The sequence below is a fragment of the Equus quagga genome, chromosome 17, assembly GCF_021613505.1.
Source record: "Equus quagga isolate Etosha38 chromosome 17, UCLA_HA_Equagga_1.0, whole genome shotgun sequence".
NCBI classification, from domain to species: Eukaryota; Metazoa; Chordata; class Mammalia; order Perissodactyla; family Equidae; genus Equus; species Equus quagga.
This window is the reverse complement of record NC_060283.1, coordinates 40399301-40421021: the sequence shown is the minus strand read 5'-3', so window position 1 is coordinate 40421021 and position 21721 is coordinate 40399301. Positions and strand designations below refer to the sequence as shown.

Sequence of the window (21721 nt, the reverse complement as noted above, 5' to 3'; positions counted from 1 at the left end):
CATTCCATTCATCCAGCTGACTCTCTGGTTCCCATCCCTGGTTCACAAGTGCCTTTAGGAAAAACGTGGCTGCTTTTAGGGTAGAGGTTTATAAACTTGAATAACTCTAAGGGCCAGCAAGGCAAAGCATGGGAAAAATAAACTGCCAGGGGATAACCACCTTTATTTTTTATGTTCTAAGGTACAAACATATGATGTCAGAGATTGTACTTTAAATTTGACATTGAAAAAATATAATTTGGAAACAGAAACATTCAAAGTTTCCTAATTTATTACTCCTCAGATTTGAAATCTGACAATCCTTTCTCACGCCCCAAGGTGTCAGTCAACGCCAGGTCGTGAATCCCGTGTGACAACATGCAGCAGAGAATTCATCTTTGAATCCTTTAACTGGGAGCAATATTTAGTTTTATTTAGTTTCATAACAAAAAAGAGCTGCTCACAAATATAGGTACTTCCAAACATGGACAGAATCTTCGCACAATGGTTTTTATATTTTGGGTAACCGTTCCCAAGATATTTGTAGAATTCTGGGATTCCAACATCATCATATTTAGTTTTGAGTATGGTGTTGTACTGCAATTCGATAACTTCCATTTGTTGCTCTTCATTCACATTATTTTTTTTTTTTAAAGATTTTATTTTTTTCCTCTTTCTCCCCAAAGCCCCCTGGTACATAGTTGTATATTCTTCGTTGTGGGTCCCTCTAGTTGTGGCATGTGAGACGCTGCCTCAGCATGGTTTGATGAGCAGTGCCATGTCTGTGCCCAGGATTTGAACCAACAAAACACTGGGCTGCCTGCAGCGGAGCGCGCGAACTTAACCACTCGGCCACGGGGCCAGCCCCTTCGTTCACATTATTAATGTTAATTGAGAAAGGTGAACTGAACAATATTAGTTCATTTTCAAAAGCTTGAAATCAGAGAAGGTTTTCTGGAATTCAGTCTTCGACTCTTTAATTTGTGGAATATAGTTCAGGCCATCACTTTCATTTTCAGAAACTAATTTCAGAGTAGGGAAGTGGGCCAGATTGTTCCTTGCCAGATGAGTTTCCCAAAGACACAATTCCGCTAGGAATGAGCGAATGGAATCATACGTTTGTGTAACTACTTGTGAACGCCCTTGCAGAGAAATATCCAATGTGTTTAGATAAGTCATAATGTCAACCAAAAAGGCCAAGTCTTTGACCCAATCTTTGCTAGTAAGCTGAGGCACGGATTTTCCTTTGGAAGACATGAGAAAGTCAATTTCTTCCAACAGTTCAAAAACCTGCCTGAGCACCACACCACAACTCAGCCTGTTAGCTTCCATGGAGCAGAGCAGGCTTCCATATTGTGTATCCAACTCATTAAACAAAGCACTGAACTTTCTGGGGTTCGAGCCATGGGAACGCATCCAGGTTATGGTGGAAATGACTATGCCCATGACATGATCCATTTTTAACTTGTTAGCACAAAATGATTCCTGGGGAACGAGGCCGTGCACAGACTTCAGTTCTGCGTCTTTGCAAAGCCCTGACACTTTCGATTGAAGTCTTGTAACACGTTGTTTAACACCAACCATCGCAGAGTTACCATCTGTGCTAACACTTACTAATTTTGACCAGTCTACATTAAATTTTTTAAGACTTTTCTCAACACATAAAAATAACTCATTTCCTGATGTTGTGCTTGTCATGGGTACCACGTCCAAAAGTTCTTCAGTCACATCGAAAGTTTCATCAACACCACGAATAAATACAGCTAACTGAGGGGCATGATTTATATCGGCGCTTTCGTGAGCTGCGAGAGAGAAAGCCACCAATGATTTCGCTTTCTCTTGCAACTTGTCCTGTAAGTTCTCAGTCACATTGTCAACGTGCTGCCCAACAATGTTCCCACTTAGTCTTATGTTGGCAAATGCTGGTCTCTGTTCGGGGTACATAATTTCTGCAGCACTCAACAGACATTCCTTTATAAACTCACCATCTGTCAAAGGTTTGGATGCCCGGGCAATTTTCTTACTTAATACATAACTACATTTCATGGCAGCATCACTTACTTTATTCACATTCAAAAGCAAATCATGTTGAAATTTCAGTCTTTTTTTTCAGTTCGTTAAGCTTTTTATCACGCATCTTTTGTGTACAGACATCATGGTTGCTACTATGGTTTGCTTCATAATGGCCTCTTAGGTTATATTCTTTCGACACAGACAGACTTTGTTTGCATATTAAACATGTAGGAACATTCTTTACCTCCACAAAGAAATAAGCTCGCTCCCATTTTTCTTGAAACGTGTGGCTTTCCTGTTCTAGCTTTCGTTTCCCCACTTTTGAAAGAGACAAATGCATAAGAAATATTAAAATGTTATCTTTACTAACAGAAAAAAAGGACTACTTCGTAAGTAAAACATATTATTAATTCTATTTTTTTCAGTGGGTAGATGTGATGTTCACTCCTTCAGAGCTGGGGAGAATTTCAGGAATGGCAGAGGTTGTAGGAAACAGAGCAAATGCCACAGCTAAGGGGAAGCAGCCCTTAGCTTAGTCACCTCTCCAGGGGACTACGGACATGTAGGAAAGCAGCCCCAGGGCCGCCAGATTCTCTGATGTAGCCAAAAAGGCTGGAGATCCACATTTTTATGTGAAATTTCTTGATTTTTAAAAATATTCATACTAAATTCTATAGTTTCTTTCCAGGTGATTTTTTTTGGGGGGGGGAGGAAGATTAGCCCTGAGCTAACATCTGCTGCCAATCCTCCTCTTTTTTTGCTGAGGAAGACTGGCCCTGAGTTAACATCCATGCCGATCTTCCTCTACTTTTTAATTTATATATATATATTTTTTTTTCATTTTTCTTTTTTTTTTTTTTTTGAGGAAGATCAGCCCTGAACTAACATCTGCTGCCAATCCTCCTCTTTCTGCTGAGGAAGACTGGCCCTGAGCTAACATCCATGCCCATCTTCCTCTACTTTATATGTGGGACACCTGCCACAGCATGGCTTGACAGGCAGTGCGCAGGTCTGCACCCAGGATCCAACCTGGTGAACCTCGGGCTGCCCAAGTGGAAAGTGTGAACTTAACTGCTGTGCCACCAGGTTGGCCCCCCTGTCTTTTTTTATATGTGGGACGCCTGCCACAGCATGGCTTGACAAACGGTGCACAGGCCTGCACCCGGGATCCGAACCAGTGAACCCCGGGCCACTGAAGTGGAACATGTGACCTTAACTGCTGCGCCACTGGGCCGGCCGCTATAGTTTTTTTCTGTAAATACTGTACAAGCCACCACATCTACCCATCAGATTAGGGACACTGGTTTGAGGTCTCTGGTTTAAACCCGACAAAAACTCTACTCGATAACAAATTAGATATCTAATCCTGAAACCACAGGTTTAAGAGGTTGTTCAAACAGAATCCTAGAGGGTACCCAAAACGGGGAACTAAACCAATGTATCTCAAAGTGCCATTTCTTTTACAGACATCAAGGTTACAGTTAACTAGGACAATACTCATTAGTCTGATATAAGTATGCAGATAACACATTTTTGATCCAGGTAGAAGTTGTATTTAAAAGTGCCAACTGCCCCCAACCTCATCCTAGCCCGTCCCCAGGGAATGCCACTGCAAACCCTGGAGAGTCTCCATCCACAGGATGCTAGCATCCCTCACCTCTCCAGGGGCTGTACTGTCTATCTTCTTGGCCTTGGCTTTTCTCTCCAGCACGGTCCAGAACTATGGCAAGCCCACCGATCTCTCTTCCTTGCTTCTTTGCCAAGGCTCTCTCTGCAGCCCACTTGTGAGTGGGAATCAATATAGGCGATCCTGCAATTGTGGGGAGAGGGCAGGGGAGAAAAGGAAAACCGTCGACACTTAGTACTTTTATTTATCTGTCTTTTGAATTAGTAATACACATACACGATTCAAAATGCAAAAGGTAGAAAAGGATATAGTGAAGTCTTCCTTTTGCCCAGTTTCTACCCTTCACATCATGGTTTTGATTTGCATTTCCCTAATGACTAATGTTGAGAATCTTTTCATGTGTTTATTGACCATTAGTATACCTTGTTTGGAAAATGGTCCATTAAAATCCTTTACCCGTTTTTTAAAGATTTTTTTTTTCCTTTTTCTCCCCAAAGCCCCCCAGTACATAGTTGTATATTCTTCGTTGTGGGTCCTAGTTGGGGCATGTGGGACGCTGCCTCAGCGTGGTTTGATGAGCAGTGCCATGTCCGCGCCCAGGATTCGAACCAACGAAACACTGGGCCGCCTGCAGCGGGAGTGCGCGAACTTAACCACTCGGCTACAGGGCCAGCCCCCTTTACCCGTTTTTCAATTGTGTTGACTTTTTATTATTGAGTTGTTAAGAGTTCTTTGTGTATTTTTAATACAAGTCCCTTATCAAATATATGATTTGCAATATTTTCTCCCAGTCTGTAGTTTCCGTTAACTTTTTTGATAGTGTCCTTTAGGGTAGAAACATCTTTAATTTTGATGAAGTCCAACTTTTCCATCTTCTCTTTTATCGCTGTGCAACACCCTAACCCAAGATCACAAAGATTTACTCCTATGTTTTCTTCTAAGTTTTATGTTTTAGCCCTTATGTTTGGGTCTTTGATTCATTTTGAGTTCATTTTTTTTTTTATATGGTGTGTCCTCCATTATATTTTTACATAAAAAGTAGAATACTATATACACTATTCTATACTTTGCCTTTTTCCCTTAATAATGTATACTACAGATTATTTCCCATCAGTACACAAAATGCTGTTTCATTTCTTTTTACAACTGCATAGTATAATATCTTATGAATCTACTGGAAGATTTTAACCAGTTTCCTATTGATAGATATTCAGGTCAATTTTAATTCTGCATCAAACAACTTGGTAATACATTATTTCACACCTGTCTGCAGGATAAAGTCTTAGGAGTGGAACTGCAGGATAAAATGGTATATACAATTAGAACTCTCACAGATACTACTAGGTAACTAATCTTCATATTGACTTCACCAGTTTCACCTCTACCAACAAAATATAAGCATGCCAGTTTCTCCACACCCTCTCCAATACCATGGTAATAAATTTTTTGATCTGTGAGCATCTGAGAGGTAAAAAGTTACATCTTGGTGTAGTTTTAATTTATAACTCTTTTATTATAAGTGAGGGTGACCATCCTCTCCTTTCTTTAAAAGAAAATTTCTTTTCTGAGACCTGTCTGTAATCTGCCTATATTTTTACTGGGTTATTGGTCTTTTTCTTACTGATTGTCAGGCGCACTTCATACATCAGCAAAATTAGCCCTTGGTCTTGATATGAATTACAAATACTTTTTCCTGGTTTGCCACTTGTCTTTTGACTTTGTTTATGGGGATTTTTTTTTTTAAGATTGGCACCTGAACTACCGTTGCCAATCTTTCTTTTTTTCCTGCTTTTTCTCCCCCAACCCCCCCAGTACATAGTTGTATATTTTAGTTGTGGGTCCTTCTAGCTGTGGCATGTGGGATGCCGCCTCAGCATGGCCTGATGCGTGATGCCATGTCTGCGCCCAGGATCCAAACCAGTGAAACCTGGGCCACCGAAGCAGAGCGTGCAAACTTAACCACTTGGCCACCGGCCAGCCCAATGGAGATATTTTTTTCCCGTGTAGAAATATTGTATATTTATGCAGTCAAATTTATCTGCTTTTTCCTTTGGGGTTCGTGTCACACTTAGAAAGGCCCTCCCCTCTTGCAGATTATTAAAAACAAACAAAAACATTCTCCATGTCTTCCCCTAGTACTTCATGGTTTCATAGTTTCCATGTAATCATTCATGAACCTGTAATTAACTTTGGTGAATGACATGGAGTAAGAAGCTGAGTAAGAATATTCTCGAAGATAATGCACTGCGTGCATTTCTGACATAGGTACTATGCTCCATTTCATATGGTCATGGATTCTTTGGCTTCTCCTATTTCCCCTTGGCAATAATTCTTCATTAAAGGGATGATTCTAAAGAGTTAAGTGTGTCTAATTAAAACAAGTGAGTGAAGTTCGAGAAATCATATAGCTTTGGCAGGAATTTTTGTTTTGTCGTTTTCCAGTGTTGCTGACTGCAAGCATGGCGGAGCACCCCCAACTCTCCCCACAGTAAACACTGCTAACGATTTGGGATTTATCCTCTCAGACTTGTTTTCTAAATCTGCAGGACTCTTTTCTAGAGATTATATTCATCAGAATATACTGGTATGGATTATTTTAGAGTTTACCAACACCAACAAATTTAGCTCAAATATATCTGTTACCCGATATTCAATTTTTACCTCAGTGAGAATCCCTTCAAAATACATTCCAGTCCACCCTAATGTCACCATATTCATCCTTTTATGCTACCAGAACCCAGAGACACAGTGATGGTCATTAGTTGGTCACAACATAATTCTAACAGACGAATTCAACGTCCTGTTTTGGTACCTGTCCGGGCAAGTCACCAAGTGTGTTATTTTACTGGAGGCAGTCAGCCCTTGAGAGGAATGAAGATAACCTATGACCGAATTCTTCCAACCTTCAATCTTATAGTTGCAGAACTAATCTTCATTTCTCTATGACACCAGGTTTTCTAGAAGCTTTTGGCTGTCCATTTATGATGCCACCTTCAGCTCTTATGCCTGTTAGTAGAAAGGTTGACTAACCACTCTTTCCTTCTCTAAAACCAGGCGTAAGTAATTTGGGAGAATGTAATGGAATTCTGTTATGTTTAAATCCAGTAGACGTGTATTTTTTTTCAGTACAAGGTACAAAACATACCTTTCCCTCATGCCATCCTTGCTCACCAATCTGATTTGAAAAGCATCCTCAAAAGCTTCTTTTAATTCATGCTGAGTGACTTTGTCAGGCAGGTTCTTGATCAGAAGCGTTCTGGCATCTCGATCTGCATAAACACAAAAGAATATTGTTAGTCTGAGTTTAGATCTCATAAGGATCCAGAGTTTTCTAAGGGAGAAAAAATACTTCTCAAAGAGCTGGAGACTGAAACAACAATACGTATTCTTTCATTTAGCAAATATTTGAACACATACTCTGGGCGAGGACCTGTGCTACACGCTGGCTGTGAAAACAGAGACCTGGCCTCTGCTCTCAGGAAGGTGGTGTTGTTGGGGGAAAAGGAGAGTAAACAGTCACCTAATTACAAACTGCGGAAGTGCCAGGAAGGAAAAGTAAAAGGGGAAATGAGAACACGTCATAGAGAAGACTTACCCCAGTCTGGGGGTAAAGGAAGATTCTCCTGATCCGAGGAAGTGACCTGTAAGCTGAGACTCCACGGATGGGACACAAGTAGCCAGGGAATGAGTCCTGGAGAGAACCCTGGGACGGAGAAGGACAGGCAGATAAAGTCTGTGCTGTAGAAGCAGGTGACCTGTTGGTCAGTGAGGAGTATCTACCCTTTTGGATAAAAAACAATATGATACGAATTCCCGCCTGACCCAGAGCCTTCTAGATACAGAGGTATCTACGAACAAATTACCTTGTTTGCATACCTTTCTTTCTTTCCTTTTCCTTTGGTTTCTTCAATTTCATTTCATACCCAAGGACCTTTGTATCTCTAAGTTCCAAGGCTTTTTCCTGGTCGTCAGCAGATTTAAAATTCACATAACCAAATCTACAGATGTAGAAGAAAGGAGAAAAAGGACGGGTACGATCAAGAGGCACATGCCTGCTGGCTGGCTAATCAGACTGGATGTGAGTGGAAATTAGCAATGAGTCAAAGGCACCTGCCAAATTTACATCAAAATCAAGGCTCCACCAACCGCCAATACCAGTGCCAGGAAGTAACAGAGAGCAGGGGTCCTGGCCTAGGGGGGAGTTTGATGTCTGGAGACATTTTTGGCTGTCACACCTGGGGAGTGTCCAGTGTGTGGGGAGTATCCAGTGGGTAGAACCCAGGGATAGTGCTAAACGGCCTACAATGAACTGTACAGCTCCCCGCAACAAAGAATTATCCAGCCCAAAATGTCAATAGTGCTGAAGTGAAGAAACTCTGTTCTAGAGCAAGGACTGAGAATCAGTGCAAATTCACCTGTTGAAGTCTTCATTTTTTTCTGCTTAACAACTGACAAAATTTAACCAAAAGCTACAGAAAAACGAAGCTACAAGTTTCTGAATTTTTGTTTTAAGAAACAGCCATCTGGGGCCAGCCCCGTGGCACAGTGGTTAAGTGCTCACGTTCCACTTTGGCGGCCCGGGGTTCGCCGGTTCAGATCCCGGGTGCGGACATGGCATAGCTTGGCAAGCCATGCTGTGGTAGGTGTCCCACATATAAAATGGAGGAAGATGGGCACGGATGTTAACTCAGGGCCAGTCTTCCTCAGCAAAAAGAGGAGGATTGGCAGCAGTTAGCTCAGGGTTAATCTTCCTCAAAAAAAAAAAAAAGAGAGAAACAGCCATCTGCATTTGTGAATTGGAACAAAATGTATAGACTACAGAATGTGTTAGCAAACCCAAGGGCTATTACTGTAAGAATTCTTTTTAATGCAAAAGGAATCCTTATTTACTGCAAAGGCAACAATATTTCAAAATATAGTTAACAAAAACTTTAAGAAGAGGAAGGTAACAAAAGTTGTGGCATAGGCTCTGGAGCCAGAGTGCTGGGCCCAAATCCTGGGTCTGCCATTTCCTTTCTTTTTTTCCACTTTCTAACTGTGTGATACTGGGCATGTTACTTAACTTCTCTGTGCCTCAGTTTCCTCCTTTGTAAAATGAGGATGATGACAATAGTTGCCACCGAAGATGGTCTTATGGATTCAATGAGTTAATATAAACATGGAACTAAGAACAATGCCTGGAACGGTGAGTGATCAATGAATGTTTACTATTATCTTTTTGTTTTTACATAAGAAATTCTGAGTACTATAAAAATAGACGTGCTCACACCCAAGACATATGCTTCTGATGTGAAAGAAGAAAGAAAGGATGAAATTCAAATCAGCAAAAAAGCAGAACTCACACAGAACTATATTTGCTTCCAAAGCTAGGGGTTTTGTGATTAAATCTGTGACTTAGTTTAAAATGATTCTAGGCAAATAATCTTGCTCACAGTTGGAAAATCATGAAAATTGGTTTCTGTAAAGACTTAGAAGATCTTGGGATTATTTTAATTTGGTTGGAAAAATGGGGTAGCAAAGTTTAATATAATGGATTTACTAAACCTGAGCCACTGAAGGATTTTAAATACTGATTCTGAACTGCATGAGACAGTTAAAATCCCACCAAAAGGTGAAGAGCAGGTACCAAAGGCTCTGACGAGACAGCAGGCTAGTACCTCACAATCAAACAGGAAGCCACCGGAACTCCTACATCCCCCAGGACTAACAACCATTGGGCTGATAAACTCGTAATAACATTCTTAATTTATCGGCATTTACCTGGACAAGCCAACTCTGACACCAACAACTGCGAGATCATTTTTAGCAAAAAATTCACTGAGACCAGTTTTTAGCTCAGTAGCCATTTTGTTGAAATTCAGGTTTCCCACAAACAGTCTGAAAGTTACAGGTGGTTTAGCTGCCATACAAAAAGGTAAAAAAAAAAAAAAGAGAAAAACTATATATGTAAATAGTTCAGAAAGAATGATGCTAAAAGAAAATTCCATGAAAGACTCTGGAATACCATAACCCCAAGCTGCAATAAATATCCCCTTGTTCATCATTTGGGTGAAGAGAGATTTAATTTCTGCCAATCTGAAATTCTCCGTGTGTCTCTTATGCCTTAAAACATAGCAAAGAAGTTACCTTCTAATTTCTGTTTTGCGGTGTCAGGGGGAGCCTTCTGTTTGGCCATTTCCATCTTCCATTTATCAGGTGTTTTTTTTCATAGGTTCTGTGGGAAAAAGCCAGAATACTCTATTTTTTTTTTAAAGATTTTATTTTTTTCCTTTTTCTCCCCAAAGTCCCCCGGTACATAGTTGTATATTCTCCGTTGTGGGTCCTTCTAGTTGTGGCACGTGGGACGCTGCCTCAGCGTGGTCTGATGAGCAGTGCCATGTCCGCGCCCAGGATTCGAACTGACGAAACACTGGGCCGCCTGCAGCGGAGCGCGCGAACTTAGCCACTCGGCCCCGGGGCCAGCCCCCAGAATACTCTATTTTTAATGATCTGTCTGTAGCACTAATGGGTAAACTGGAAGCTTCTACTCTATCCACAAATATCATACCTACACTATGCCTATTCTGCGTGAGATACATGGGTGAGGTCTGGTCAGAGAACTTTTAAAGGCATTTATAAATTAATTAGAAAGTTCTTCAAGTTCATCAAAGAAATGCAACAGTCCTTGCCCAAGGGCTTCCCGAAAAACTCACACTCCTGGACACTGGCCACCTCTTGCCCGACCTGATTTAGGTCGTTCTGACCTTCCTCCTCCTCTTCCTCACAGCCTTTGTCCTCGTCATCGTCATTGTCATCGTCCTGCTCATCTTCCTCCACCCCTACAGGAAGGGCTCTTCTCCCTTTGGCCCACGTAGAATACAAGGCTTCTTTTTCAGAATCTAAATGAAAAGCCACCTAATCAAGTCCTGCCACACAGACTTGTTAAGAATAAGAACGACAAATCGTTCTTTCAGATAAACTGCTCACAAACCTGACTATGTACACAAATCTAAGAAAAAATTTCACTGCTATTTTAACTTTATTTTGAAATGATTTAAAATGTACTGCTATTGTATTTTAATAAAAATAGTAAGAATTACTGCTTTGGAAGCAATATCATTTAAAATGTTATACAGATTCCACCAAGACAAAAAAAAATCACTGAGAATGAAAGTTTGAGAGAAATGAACCTGCTTGGCTCATAAGCACAAAGATAGAAACAATGTGTAACATTCAAGGAGAAAACTCTGATTCTCACCATGTGCACAGCAAAGGTCCAATGTCCACTGAGCCTCTTCACCCCATGGAGCCAGGCCCGAAGAATCAGCCAGGGATTGCCAAGGCAACTTTCAGAAGGGCGGCACTTTTCTAAAACCCCTCCAAGAGCCATGTGGAATGGCATGCAGCGCTGGCCTTTGAGATCTTACAGCCGCTAGCCAGGAACACCCCCAGGAGAGGATTCTTTACCTTCACTGGTCCAACCCACTGGTCTTACCTTCATCCTCCTCAGAGTTCTCAGTTCTCTTTTCACGGTTGTCTAGCTTGGCACTCCTCCTATCTTTTGGCAGCTTGGTCCATGTGGCTCCCTTCCTGCAGTGTGATATTAATTCCTCAGTAAACATGGGACCCAGTGACTTTTTTCCCCCTACTTTATTTCCTGGAGCAGTAGTAACCTTCCTACCGTTCTTCTGAGGGATGACAACCTGGAGGAAAAAGGGCAACAATGAAATGACGTCTCCCCTACGCCCATGAGGTTACAATCACATTGTACAGTCAGCAAGTGCAAGATTTGGTCAGGTACATATGTCAACATCTATGTTGAGTTCTCTAGAACAAATTCCTCACTTTAGAGTAAAAGAGGTCCCAGTGCCAGAATTATCTGGCATGCTTGTCTAAACAAAAAAGAAAAAAAATAAAATTCTTGGATTTCACTGGAATTATCAAATCACAAACTTTACAGGGAAGGGGCCGGCCCGGTGGCATAGTGGTTAAGTTCATATGCTCCACTTCAGCTGCCCGGGGTTCGCAGGTTCAGATCCCAAACAAGGACCTAGCACCACTCATCAAGCCATGTTGTGGCAGCATCCCACATAAAATAGAGGAAGATGGGCATAGATGTCAGCTCAGCAACAATCTTCCTCACAAAAAATAAATAAATAAAAAAACAGGGGGCTGGCTCCGTGGCCGAGTGGTTAAGTTCACGTGCTCCACTGCGGCGGCCCAGGGTTCGGATCCTGGGTGTGGACATGGCACCCCTCGTCAGGCCACGTTGAGGTGGCGTCCCACATCCCACAACTAGAAGGACCAGCAACTAAGATATACAACTGTGTACGGGGGGGTTTGGGAAGATAAAGCAGAAAAATAAATAAATAAATAAATAAAAATAAAAGTATAAAAGCCACCGCCCTAGGAAAATACACCAAGTCAACTACTATTTAGGTGGCTCTGCATGCCTTTAGTGTCCCAACTCTCAGCATACAAGTAACACACCAAAGGAGACAGGCAACTGGGGCAGACACAGGAATGAGAGCCAAGCCCAATGGTTGGACCACATGCTTCCTAATTAGAACCATCCTATAGCTACTAATAACTGGGCATGGTATTATAAAACTAAACGACTGAAGATGACAATTTTAGCAGAACACTGAATGAAGTCTCACCACATACAAAAGGACAAAATGAAGAAATGATGAATGACCGTGGGAAGACACAGCAGGAAGGCAGACATCATCAAGCCAAGGAGAAAGGCCTCAGAAGAATCCAGACCTGCCAACAATTTGATCTTTGTCTTCTAGCCTCCAGAATTAGGAGAAAATAAATTTCTGTTGTTTCAGACACTCAGAGTGATATTGTATTATGCCAACCCTAGCAAATAAACACAACTGGTGTATATATATATATATATATATATATATATATATATCTCAACTCACATCACAGGAAGACATAAGTAACGATAATATGATGTGATTAGTGTTACTGACCGTGAACAAAATTTATAGGCAAACGGATGAGGGACCAGTTCATCTAGCATGGGAATGACATGGGAGCAACAAGACATGTGAGAGACTAGAGTTTGAATTAAATCATTTCAGTAAGCCAACATTAGGGTGTGGTTACCCTAAAAGTTAATCTAACTGTGATAATACCACTATATACCAGAATAAACCATCGTAGGAACCACATTTTAAAGAGGAATGGCTGGGGCCAGCCCCGTGGCTGAGTGGTTAAGTTCACGCACTCCGCTTTGGCGGCCCAGGGTTTCGCTGGTTTGGATCCAGGGTGTGGACATGGCACCGCTCATCAAGCCATGCTGAGGCGGTGCCCCACATGCCACAACTAGAAGGACCCACAACTAAAAAATATATATATATACACAACTATGTACCGGGGAGCTTTGGGGAGAAAAAGGAAAAATAAAATCTTTAAAGAGGAATGGCTGAGAGTTACCAGCGTGAACAGTCTAGAATCATATCACATGCCTATCAGCCTAAGGAAAATATAATGTGACTATTCGTATTTTCCTCCAAGCTAATGCAGTCTGGGTTCCAAAACAAAAGCTGCACTCACCAAGAATGTTCTGGCTCTGACTAGTATAGACAGCTTATGCAGTGTATTGTGACTATCATAGCTCAGTAGATGCTCTCTTAACTATGCCTACTTAACCATGTTGCACTAAACTATGTCTGTGGCTGGATTAAATGACAGGCTCAATTTCAAATAGGACTTACTAACTTGATGCCCACGAAACGTCAAGCATATGTGGCTAGTGGGCTGCTGTGTGGCACTCCTAGGGCACCTGGGCGTTTCTGTTCCATGAGTTCAACTGTATCCTTAATAATCACTAGTAGTGTTTGTTCGCAAACCTGTATGTGACCCTTGTATTTGCAGTTTCAATTACATAATAAACATCACATAAACCAATCAAATTCATGCAAAAAGTAAGTTACTGAATCTATGCAAACAAAGTTGAATGCTTTGGACATACTTAATAAAGCTTAAAAAACGTCAGTCAAATTAGGTGTGGGTGAGCAACCACGAAAGAATGGAAAACATTCTAAAAATGTAGGAGTCTGTATTCAAATTGCTTTACTCGGTTTTTTGAAGTTTTGTTTTGCTTTAAAGAAACAAACTGTAAAAAGCAGAAGATGCACCATGGGGGCACTTTATATAGAGAACATAAGCTACTCGAACAATGAACCCAAAGACAAAGCCTTAGTCCCACATCAAAAGAATGGCAAATAAATACATATTCAACACGTTTTAAATTAAAATCAAAAGCTATGTATGCATATTTTTAGGATTCCCCACTTTTACTTTCCATTGATACAATGACTAGATTGAACAGGGTTGAGGAAAGTTTCTACTATACAACTAGCTGCTCAAAGTAGGCAAATACAGGCTGTCTGCCTCCCAAAACGAGTTCCTGGAGGGAAGATCGAGAAACGAACCGGGGAAAAGTCAGAGCTTCAGATTCGGCAGAACCACGTATAATTCCAGGCGTCACTTATTAACTGTGAAACCATGAGCATGTTAGTTAATGGTCAAATCTGTTTTCCTGTCTACAAAGTGGTGCCTAGCGACATGGTGGCTGTGAGGATCCAATGAGATAATGCATAAAACCCTACTAGGCACAGTGGCTACACATAGGAAACATTCAGTATTCATCAGCTGTGTACCCACTTATTCACCTCAATTCTTTTTAAGACTCAACTTAAACCTATCTATATTCAAACACCAATGCAGAGGCTCCCAGCCAAAAGCAGAACATAGGAGGGACCTAAATATTTGTTGAAAGAATAAACATGGAAACCTATGTTTGGCAGGCACACAAACTAATGGGTTTTAAGGAAGCAATTTTAAGAATCAAGAAATTTCTTTTCAAACCAGTATTTCCAGACAACCAGTATCACTTTTCAAACATAAAACATCTTTGCCTTGCCAAAAATAAACCTCACTTAGCCACGATGTATTATTCTTTTTACAGAACACTGATATTCAATTTGGTAATATTTTGTTTGGAATTTTCGCATCAATGCTCACGAGAGTGGTTTGTAATCTCCTTTTCTCAAAAGGACCTTGTCAGATTTTAGTATCAAGTTTAGGGCAGGCTTGTGAAACTAGTCCACTTGGAAAATGTTCACAATACCACTTTTGAGATTAAGCAATGCAGTTTAACTGCTTTACGCTGGGTTTTCATGGTTGACATTAATAAATTATTCTGCTCCACGCTGTACATATAATTACCTCATCTCTACTGCCATTGTCCTTATCTTCTGACATCTCATCTTCCCCATCTTCTATCTCCTTTGAGGAAAGACTCATTTTCTTCAGTGCACCTTGATTTGTTTTCCCGCTTAAAATGTACAAGATCAATAGGCACATCACAGGGCCTTCGACATTCCATGTCGTGCACACTTTGCCTCCAGGATTTGCAGTAGTAAGTTTCCATCTGTAAAAAACTCGTGATTTTCACCTGGAGTCTTTTGCTCACACCAGCGAATATCAAAATAGATAGAAAAAGAAGATAATTTTTAGCGTATGCTGGTAGGTCAGGGCTCCCATACCTTCTCTTTAGCCACGATCTAGAAATGGAAATTCCTTAAGGTAAAAAAGGCAAGCGTCCAGGAATTCCTCCCTTTTCCTCTCATTCTGCTCCCTTCACCACGCGTTTTCAAATAACTGTGATGTTTTAAAAAATCAGCTCCACTACTGACTGCTCAAATGGAAGCACAGGGACAAAATAAATCCCCCACACGGGAACCAAATCAGGAGCTACAACTCAAGTGTCTTGACCTATCCAGACTGAGAACTCAGCGCTTAAGTGGAGCAGCTTCCATCTCCATCAGCATTTACAACACAAATAAGGAGTCTCAAGCCGGAACCTAGGACACCACATCCCAGGTTAACCCGCAGTCTCGTCTCTGATAGGTTCTCCTTTAAGGCTGGGGTGAGCGCGGGACCCCGCCCACCCAGAGCCTGCGGACCACCGCGCGCGGCAGGCCCCGGCTGGACGCCCCAGAGGAGCCCGCAGCGGCCCCTGGGCGCCCACAGGCAGGGAGCGCCCTCCCGGGTACAGCCCAAGGCCTGAGACCCCGGCGGAACAAACCCCAGAAGGCGACAACGCCCTCGTGACCCCACCTCGACCAATCAGAGCCCGCGCCGCCTCTGGGCCAATCCCGAGCCGCGAACCCTGGGAGGGGGTAGGCGGTGCGAGAGCCTGGAGGCGGGGTCTCGAGCCTGGGCCCCGTGTACTGCGCCTGCGCGCACGGCGGACATTTTGTTCTCGGCTGGTGCGGATGTGTGCTACGTGGGTCTGCTTGACCCGGTCAGCGCGGGGAGCCCGGCGTTCGCCCCAGGTTGGCCGAGCAGGAGGCGCAGGACCCTGAAATATCGGGGGACTGGCGGGTGGTCACACGGCTGATGCTTCCCTGCGGGTGGGGGTGACCGTAAAAAGCCAACAGCGTTCGTAAGAACAGCCATCATTGAGGGCTCCCGAGTCCCGGTGGGTCCCAGGCGCTCGCATCCGTTAACCGTTAACGTCACCCGATCGATGGGGTCTCTCTCAGCCCTCTCGCCGTTTCACCGAAAGGCACAGGCGTTTCCACGCGAGGCGGGCGGAGGCCGGAAGCCGGCGGTGGGACTCCGGGGTCCGCCGCTTGTCCCCGGGCCGCCCCTCGCTGCCCACCGCGTCTGAAGCTGCCGTGGGAGCAGCTAGTGACAGTAGTGATGGTCACAGCTGAGGCGTGGGGATGCCTGCTTTGTGCCAGGCGTCGTCCTGGGTGGATTTTCGTACCTTTTATCATGGACTTCTAAAAGCAAACTTGGTGACTTCCACGTTATTAATAATTTCGTCTTAGATTTAAGGAAATCGAGGCTCACAGAGGTTAGGGAAGTGGTCCCCGGCCATTGATTTGCAGCCCTAATACGGTGACAGGAGATTTTTACATATTGAGGTATATGGGGTAACTATTTGAGTTCAAAACTGGTTCGGCTTAGACTAGAAAGCCTAACTTATGGTCTGTCAGACATACATTATACATCTGCTTATCCATTAAAGTAAGGAATGCACTCTCTTAAGATACAAAGAATGCGTTCGTCCCCTCTTGTGCCCTACTGCTAACGCCAGGATTAGTCCCTTTCCTGGCATCATGGTGATGGTCATGGTCATGTTGACCTGCTAATTTGCAACTGAATACGTCTTTGAAAATGTACCCTGGGTGTGTTTAATGTATGCTCTTTGTTCTAAAAAGATAGAAGATTGTACTGAAACCCACCCTTCTCTGGAACACCTTCTCAGGCCTTCCTGGGCTGTAATCCTTACTCTGGCTCAGAATAAACTCACCCCAATTTTGATTTATAGGTTGGTTATGGATTATTTGTGTCAACAACTGTCTCCTAATTTCTTTGAGTTAAACCATCTCTAACATGCTCTTTCAATGACCGTCAGCACTTGTAGGCCTTGTGGTAGGATCAAAATCCTGGGAATTATCCCCACATTGAGAATTGAAAAAGGGCACTTTGGAATACTTGTGTGTTTGGGGGGCAGAGAAGGGTTGTAAGGGGTCCTGCACTGATCCCAGCTTCAGAATAAAGTCACAAACCCGGAACGAAGGAGAATTAGGAAGGACGATTTGCCTACGTGTTTTAGATTTGGTACATCCTCACCAGATACTTTGTTTTTTTTGAGGAAGATTAGCCCCGAGCTAACTGCTGCCAATCCTCCTCTTTTTGCTGAGGAAGACTGGCCATGAGCTAACATCCGTGCCCATCTTCCTCTACTTTATATGTGGGACGCCTGCCACAGCATGGCTTGCCAAGTGGTGCCATGTCCCGGCACCCGGGATCCGAACCAGCGAACCCCGGGCTGCCGAAGCGGAACATGCTCACTTAACCGCTGTGGGACCAGGCCAGCCCATCACTAAATACTTTTACCTAACTTACTTTGCAAGACTACAGGTTTTTAAGAAAACTAATCAAGGACAACTCAAAAGAAAACGAAAGCCCATTTTCACTTAAGAACAAAGATGCGAAGTTCAAATAAAATGTTAGCAAGTTGAGTGAATTGAATCAAGCAGTATAGTAAAAGAATACCAAGTAGGATTTATCTCTGGAATGCAAGGATGTTTCCAGATAAGGAAACAGGTCAAATTAACAGACTAAAGGAAGAAAAACATAACTGTTTTAGATAAAGCTTACCTGTGAAAATGTAAACATTTGATGACAAAAATTAAGCATTCTTATTAAAATCAGTGATAAGAACTTGGGATATGAATGTCCTTCTTGAGACACAAAGAGAAAAATTCATAAATGGAATTTAGATAGAATTGACCACATTACAATTTAAAACTTCTCAATGCGGGGCTGGCCCTGTGGCCGAGTGGTTAAGTTCGTGCACTCTGCTTCGGCGGCCCAGGGTTTTGCTGGTTCCGGTCCTGGGCGCGGACATGGCACCAACTGAGGTGGCGTCCCACATGCACCAACTAGAAGGACCCACAACTAAAAATATACAGCTATGTACTGGGGGCGCTTTGGGGAGAAGAAGGAAAAATAAAATCTTAAAAAAACAAACAAAAACTTCTGGATGCAAGAGTCTCTGTAAACAAATTTTACATATAAGGAAGAAATTGGGAAGAAATATTTGTAACATACATAACAAAAATGTAGCACCGGAATATGAGAGAATAACAAATCAGTAAGAAAAAGAAAAACAGAAAAATGGGCAAAGGAGGTGAAAAGCAGTTTTCAGAAGACATTTAGGTAGCACATGAAGATAGGAAGAAATGTTTGACTATACAACCATCAGAGAAATACAATTTAAAACAAGAAGATACCATTTTCTCTCCATCACATTAACAAATTAAAATATCAATCAAGTGTTTGGGGATTATGGGGAAATTGGTGAAAAAGCAAATTGTTACTGTGGGGGAGGGTATGTATCTTTTTTCCCTCTACCCTTTAAGTTCTGGGTTGGGGGCCTTGTAACAAAGGAGAAATGAGAATAGTGTACAAATTTATTTAATATAAATTTTATGTGATATGGAAGCCTTCATAAGGAAATGAAGATCCAAAGAAGTGGTTAAACCTGAGTGTTTTTATCTTAGGTTTGATGAAGGGTATAGTGTTGTGGAAAAATGTGATAGGATGAAAAGGAGTATGAGCTGAGTGTAGTAAATTGGGGGAAACAGCAAGGCCTGTTCGTTCAAATTCCCTCTCGGGGTCCCTGTCTTCAGAGAGAAGGATGTTCCTTTCTGCGGGGTGTAGGGAGGGCACCACTCACATGAGGGGTCTCTGAAGGTCAGAAAGTCCTTGCACCTGCTGTTTTTCAGATTCCTTTAGCTTAAAATATTCAGTATGCCGAGATGCCATATTTTGGGGTAGTGTGTCCTGAACCCGCTGATTACAAACACCTGGAGAGAAATTTGGCAATTGCCAAAGTTAAAATTCTCATTCCTTACATTTAGGAATTCCACTTACCAACCTAGAGAAGCAGTCACAGTGATGGAGAGATAAATATGTGAATCTTTATTGTATACTTAAAAAATAAATTTATTGTGGACATTTTCAAACATACATCAAATAGAATAAAAAATGAATCCCCTTTTACCCATCACCCAGCTTTCAAACTTCAATATTTTTGCCATTTTCTTTTCAACTATTCCCTGCCCCACTTTTTTCCCTTTTTCCCTTCCTTTTTTTTCTTTTTTTTTTTTTTGGCTTGAGTATTTTAATGTGAATCTTAGGCACCCCATCATTGCACCTGTAAACACTTCGTTCGTTACGTACCTCTATAGGATATGAGCCTTGATTAGCATCTCATAGCTAGTCTGCGGTCAGTTTTCTGTCTCAGAAATATCTTTCTACTGTTGGTTTGTTTGAATTCAAAAATTTCCACATTACATTTGGTTGACATGTCTTAAATCTTTTTAAAGCTATAATAGAGAACCTCTCCTAAATACTATTGTTGAAAAAGCCAAGTCATTTGTCCTTATTCTGGATTTGGCTGATACCTTTGGGGTATCTTGAACATATTCCTCCATCCTCGGGGTTCTTATAAACTGGTAGTTGGGTTTTGTTGTTGTTGTTGTTTGAGGAAGATTAGCCCTGAGCTAACGTCTGCCACCAATCCTCTTTTTGCTGAGGAAGACTGGCCCCAAGCTAACATCCACTGCCAATCCTCCTCTTTTTCACTGAGGAAGACTGGTGCTACGCTAACATCCATGCCCATCTTCCTCTACTTTATATGTGGGACGCCTGCCACAGCATGGCTTGACAAACAGTACGTATGTCCGCACCTCGGATCCAGGCGAGGAACCCCAGGCCACCAAAGTGGAAGGTGCGCACTTAACTGCTGTGCCACCAGCCAGCGGGTAAACTGGTAGTTGGTCTGGAGGCTCCCTGAGATTCAGGCCCCGTTTTTTTGCAGAAAGGGTTCATGGTTGGTGCCATGTACTTCTGTTGAATTCCTCTAGGAGGCGCTTAACGTCTAGTTGTCCCACTTTCAGCGATGTTAAAATTGATCAGATAGTTTGAGTGTTGTCAGCTTCATCCATCCGTTATAACCATCGACCTTCTACCAGAGGTTCCAGGTAGTGTTTTATAAAGCAAACGATTGAAAACAATCTATTATTCACTAATGGGGGAAGGGGGTATGTGTGGGAAAATGATAGGAATCAAATTGCTAAAATGTTAACAGTGGTTAATGTAGGTGTTGGGAATAGAAGTAATTATTTTCCTTGTGTGTACTTCATTTTTTTTGGATTTACTAAAATAGAAATAAAAGAAATCCTGCCTATGCATGTCTGATGGAGGCGGACAGACAGGGAGACAGTTCCAAATCCAAGTTCCAGGAAGGGCAGCCCGGGGAAGTCCGAGGAATGAGAGCAATGCACTTGGCCTGTCCAGTGTCCATTCCTCCTCCTGACAGCCCGTGTTCCCTTAGGGTCTCCCCCCTCCTCCCCTGGATTCAGTTTTGGTGGAACTGTTGTTAAAGATGCTCCACCCTCCCCCGCCCAAAGCTCAGAGGCCAACTGGAGCCCTTCTCCCAGGACTTTGAGTCTTGAGCAGCATCACCTCCTCCTGGAAGCCTTCCCTCCACCGAGGCAGGTGCCTCTCTTCTGTGTCTCAGAGTTCCAGCTGTCAGAGCACTTATATGCCAATATGTTTGTATGCCCCTCTTCCCAGCCTTGTGCAGTGCCTGGCACGTGCTGCTCAGTAGTTGTTAGCCGAGGGAATGATGCCCACATTGCTTAGAGCTCATGAAGGTACTTGAATGTTAGATTAAAAGATCCCAGGTACTCGTGTAGATGTTCCAAAGCGTGCGGTAGCAGCTTCCAGGCCCTCCAGTCTAGCCCCAGCCTGTGGCCATCTCTTCTGAGCCAGGGCGCTCTTACCCAGCCAGGTACAGCCTTCCCTGAATCCCCCTGTCCCTCACCTGGGACTTGGCTTCTGTTCCTAAACAACCTCTCAATTGTCCTGCCCTGTGCAGAAGCTTGAAAGAGAGTGGGGTTGGGGTGTTGCATTTATAGAGGCCACACAAAGGGACGTTTACCTTGGAAAGTAACTACTATCCTCAGAGCAAACCTTGTAGATTTAGGAACCTAGATACTGTTTAGATGGATGCTGCTGTCAGCGTTGGCCTCTGACTCTTATTTGTGTGCAAGCAGGTTGCGCATTCTTTCTTTAGAAATGTCAATACCTTTCAGTCCAGTCTGACTTTGGCCTAAGTCCATTCTGACTTTTAAGGGTAATTACTAGCTGAGCCAGGATTCAAACCAGGGCAGCCTGATTCCAGAGACAGCTTTGTCAGTAGAAGCATACTAAAGTTCTTTTCTTGTGCTGAAGAGGTTTAGACTGTTAGAAAAATGTAAATATGTTTCTAGACTCAAATTCCTTAAATCTGTCCTTGTCTCACCTCTTAAAAAAGAAAAAGATAGTTTTAAAGACAGAGTGAGGGGCCAGCCTGGTGGAGCAGCGGTTAAGTTCGCACGTTCCGCTTCTCGGCGGCCCGGGGTTCGCCAGTTCGAATCCCGGGTGTAGACATGGCACCGCTTGGCATACCATGCTGTGGTAGGCGTCCCACATATTAAAAAAGTAGAGGAGGATGGGCACGGATGTTAGCTC

General features: G+C 42.7%; 1 protein-coding gene across 5 annotated transcripts; it reads right to left on the bottom strand.

Moving 5' to 3' along the window:
• Positions 1–760: 760 nt before the first annotated feature.
• On the bottom strand, positions 761–15691 carry LOC124228388 (general transcription factor II-I repeat domain-containing protein 2-like). Of its 5 annotated transcripts, XM_046642836.1 has the most exons (10): positions 14846–15691; positions 11094–11188; positions 10312–10497; positions 9746–9833; positions 9380–9518; positions 7496–7617; positions 7215–7322; positions 6765–6888; positions 3650–3802; positions 761–2310 (listed from the first exon to the last, which is right to left on the bottom strand). In XM_046642836.1, exon 10 carries the CDS (start codon positions 2023–2025, stop codon positions 895–897), a length of 1131 nt encoding a protein of 376 aa, XP_046498792.1. In that variant the 5' UTR covers positions 2026–2310; positions 3650–3802; positions 6765–6888; positions 7215–7322; positions 7496–7617; positions 9380–9518; positions 9746–9833; positions 10312–10497; positions 11094–11188; positions 14846–15691; the 3' UTR covers positions 761–894. The 5 variants fall into 5 exon arrangements, with proteins under 5 accessions (XP_046498792.1, XP_046498793.1, XP_046498794.1 ...); XM_046642837.1 differs by lacking the exons at positions 761–2310; positions 10312–10497 and having other exon boundaries at positions 3150–3802; positions 10857–11188; XM_046642838.1 differs by lacking the exons at positions 761–2310; positions 10312–10497 and having other exon boundaries at positions 3150–3802.
• Positions 15692–21721: the final 6030 nt, after the last annotated feature.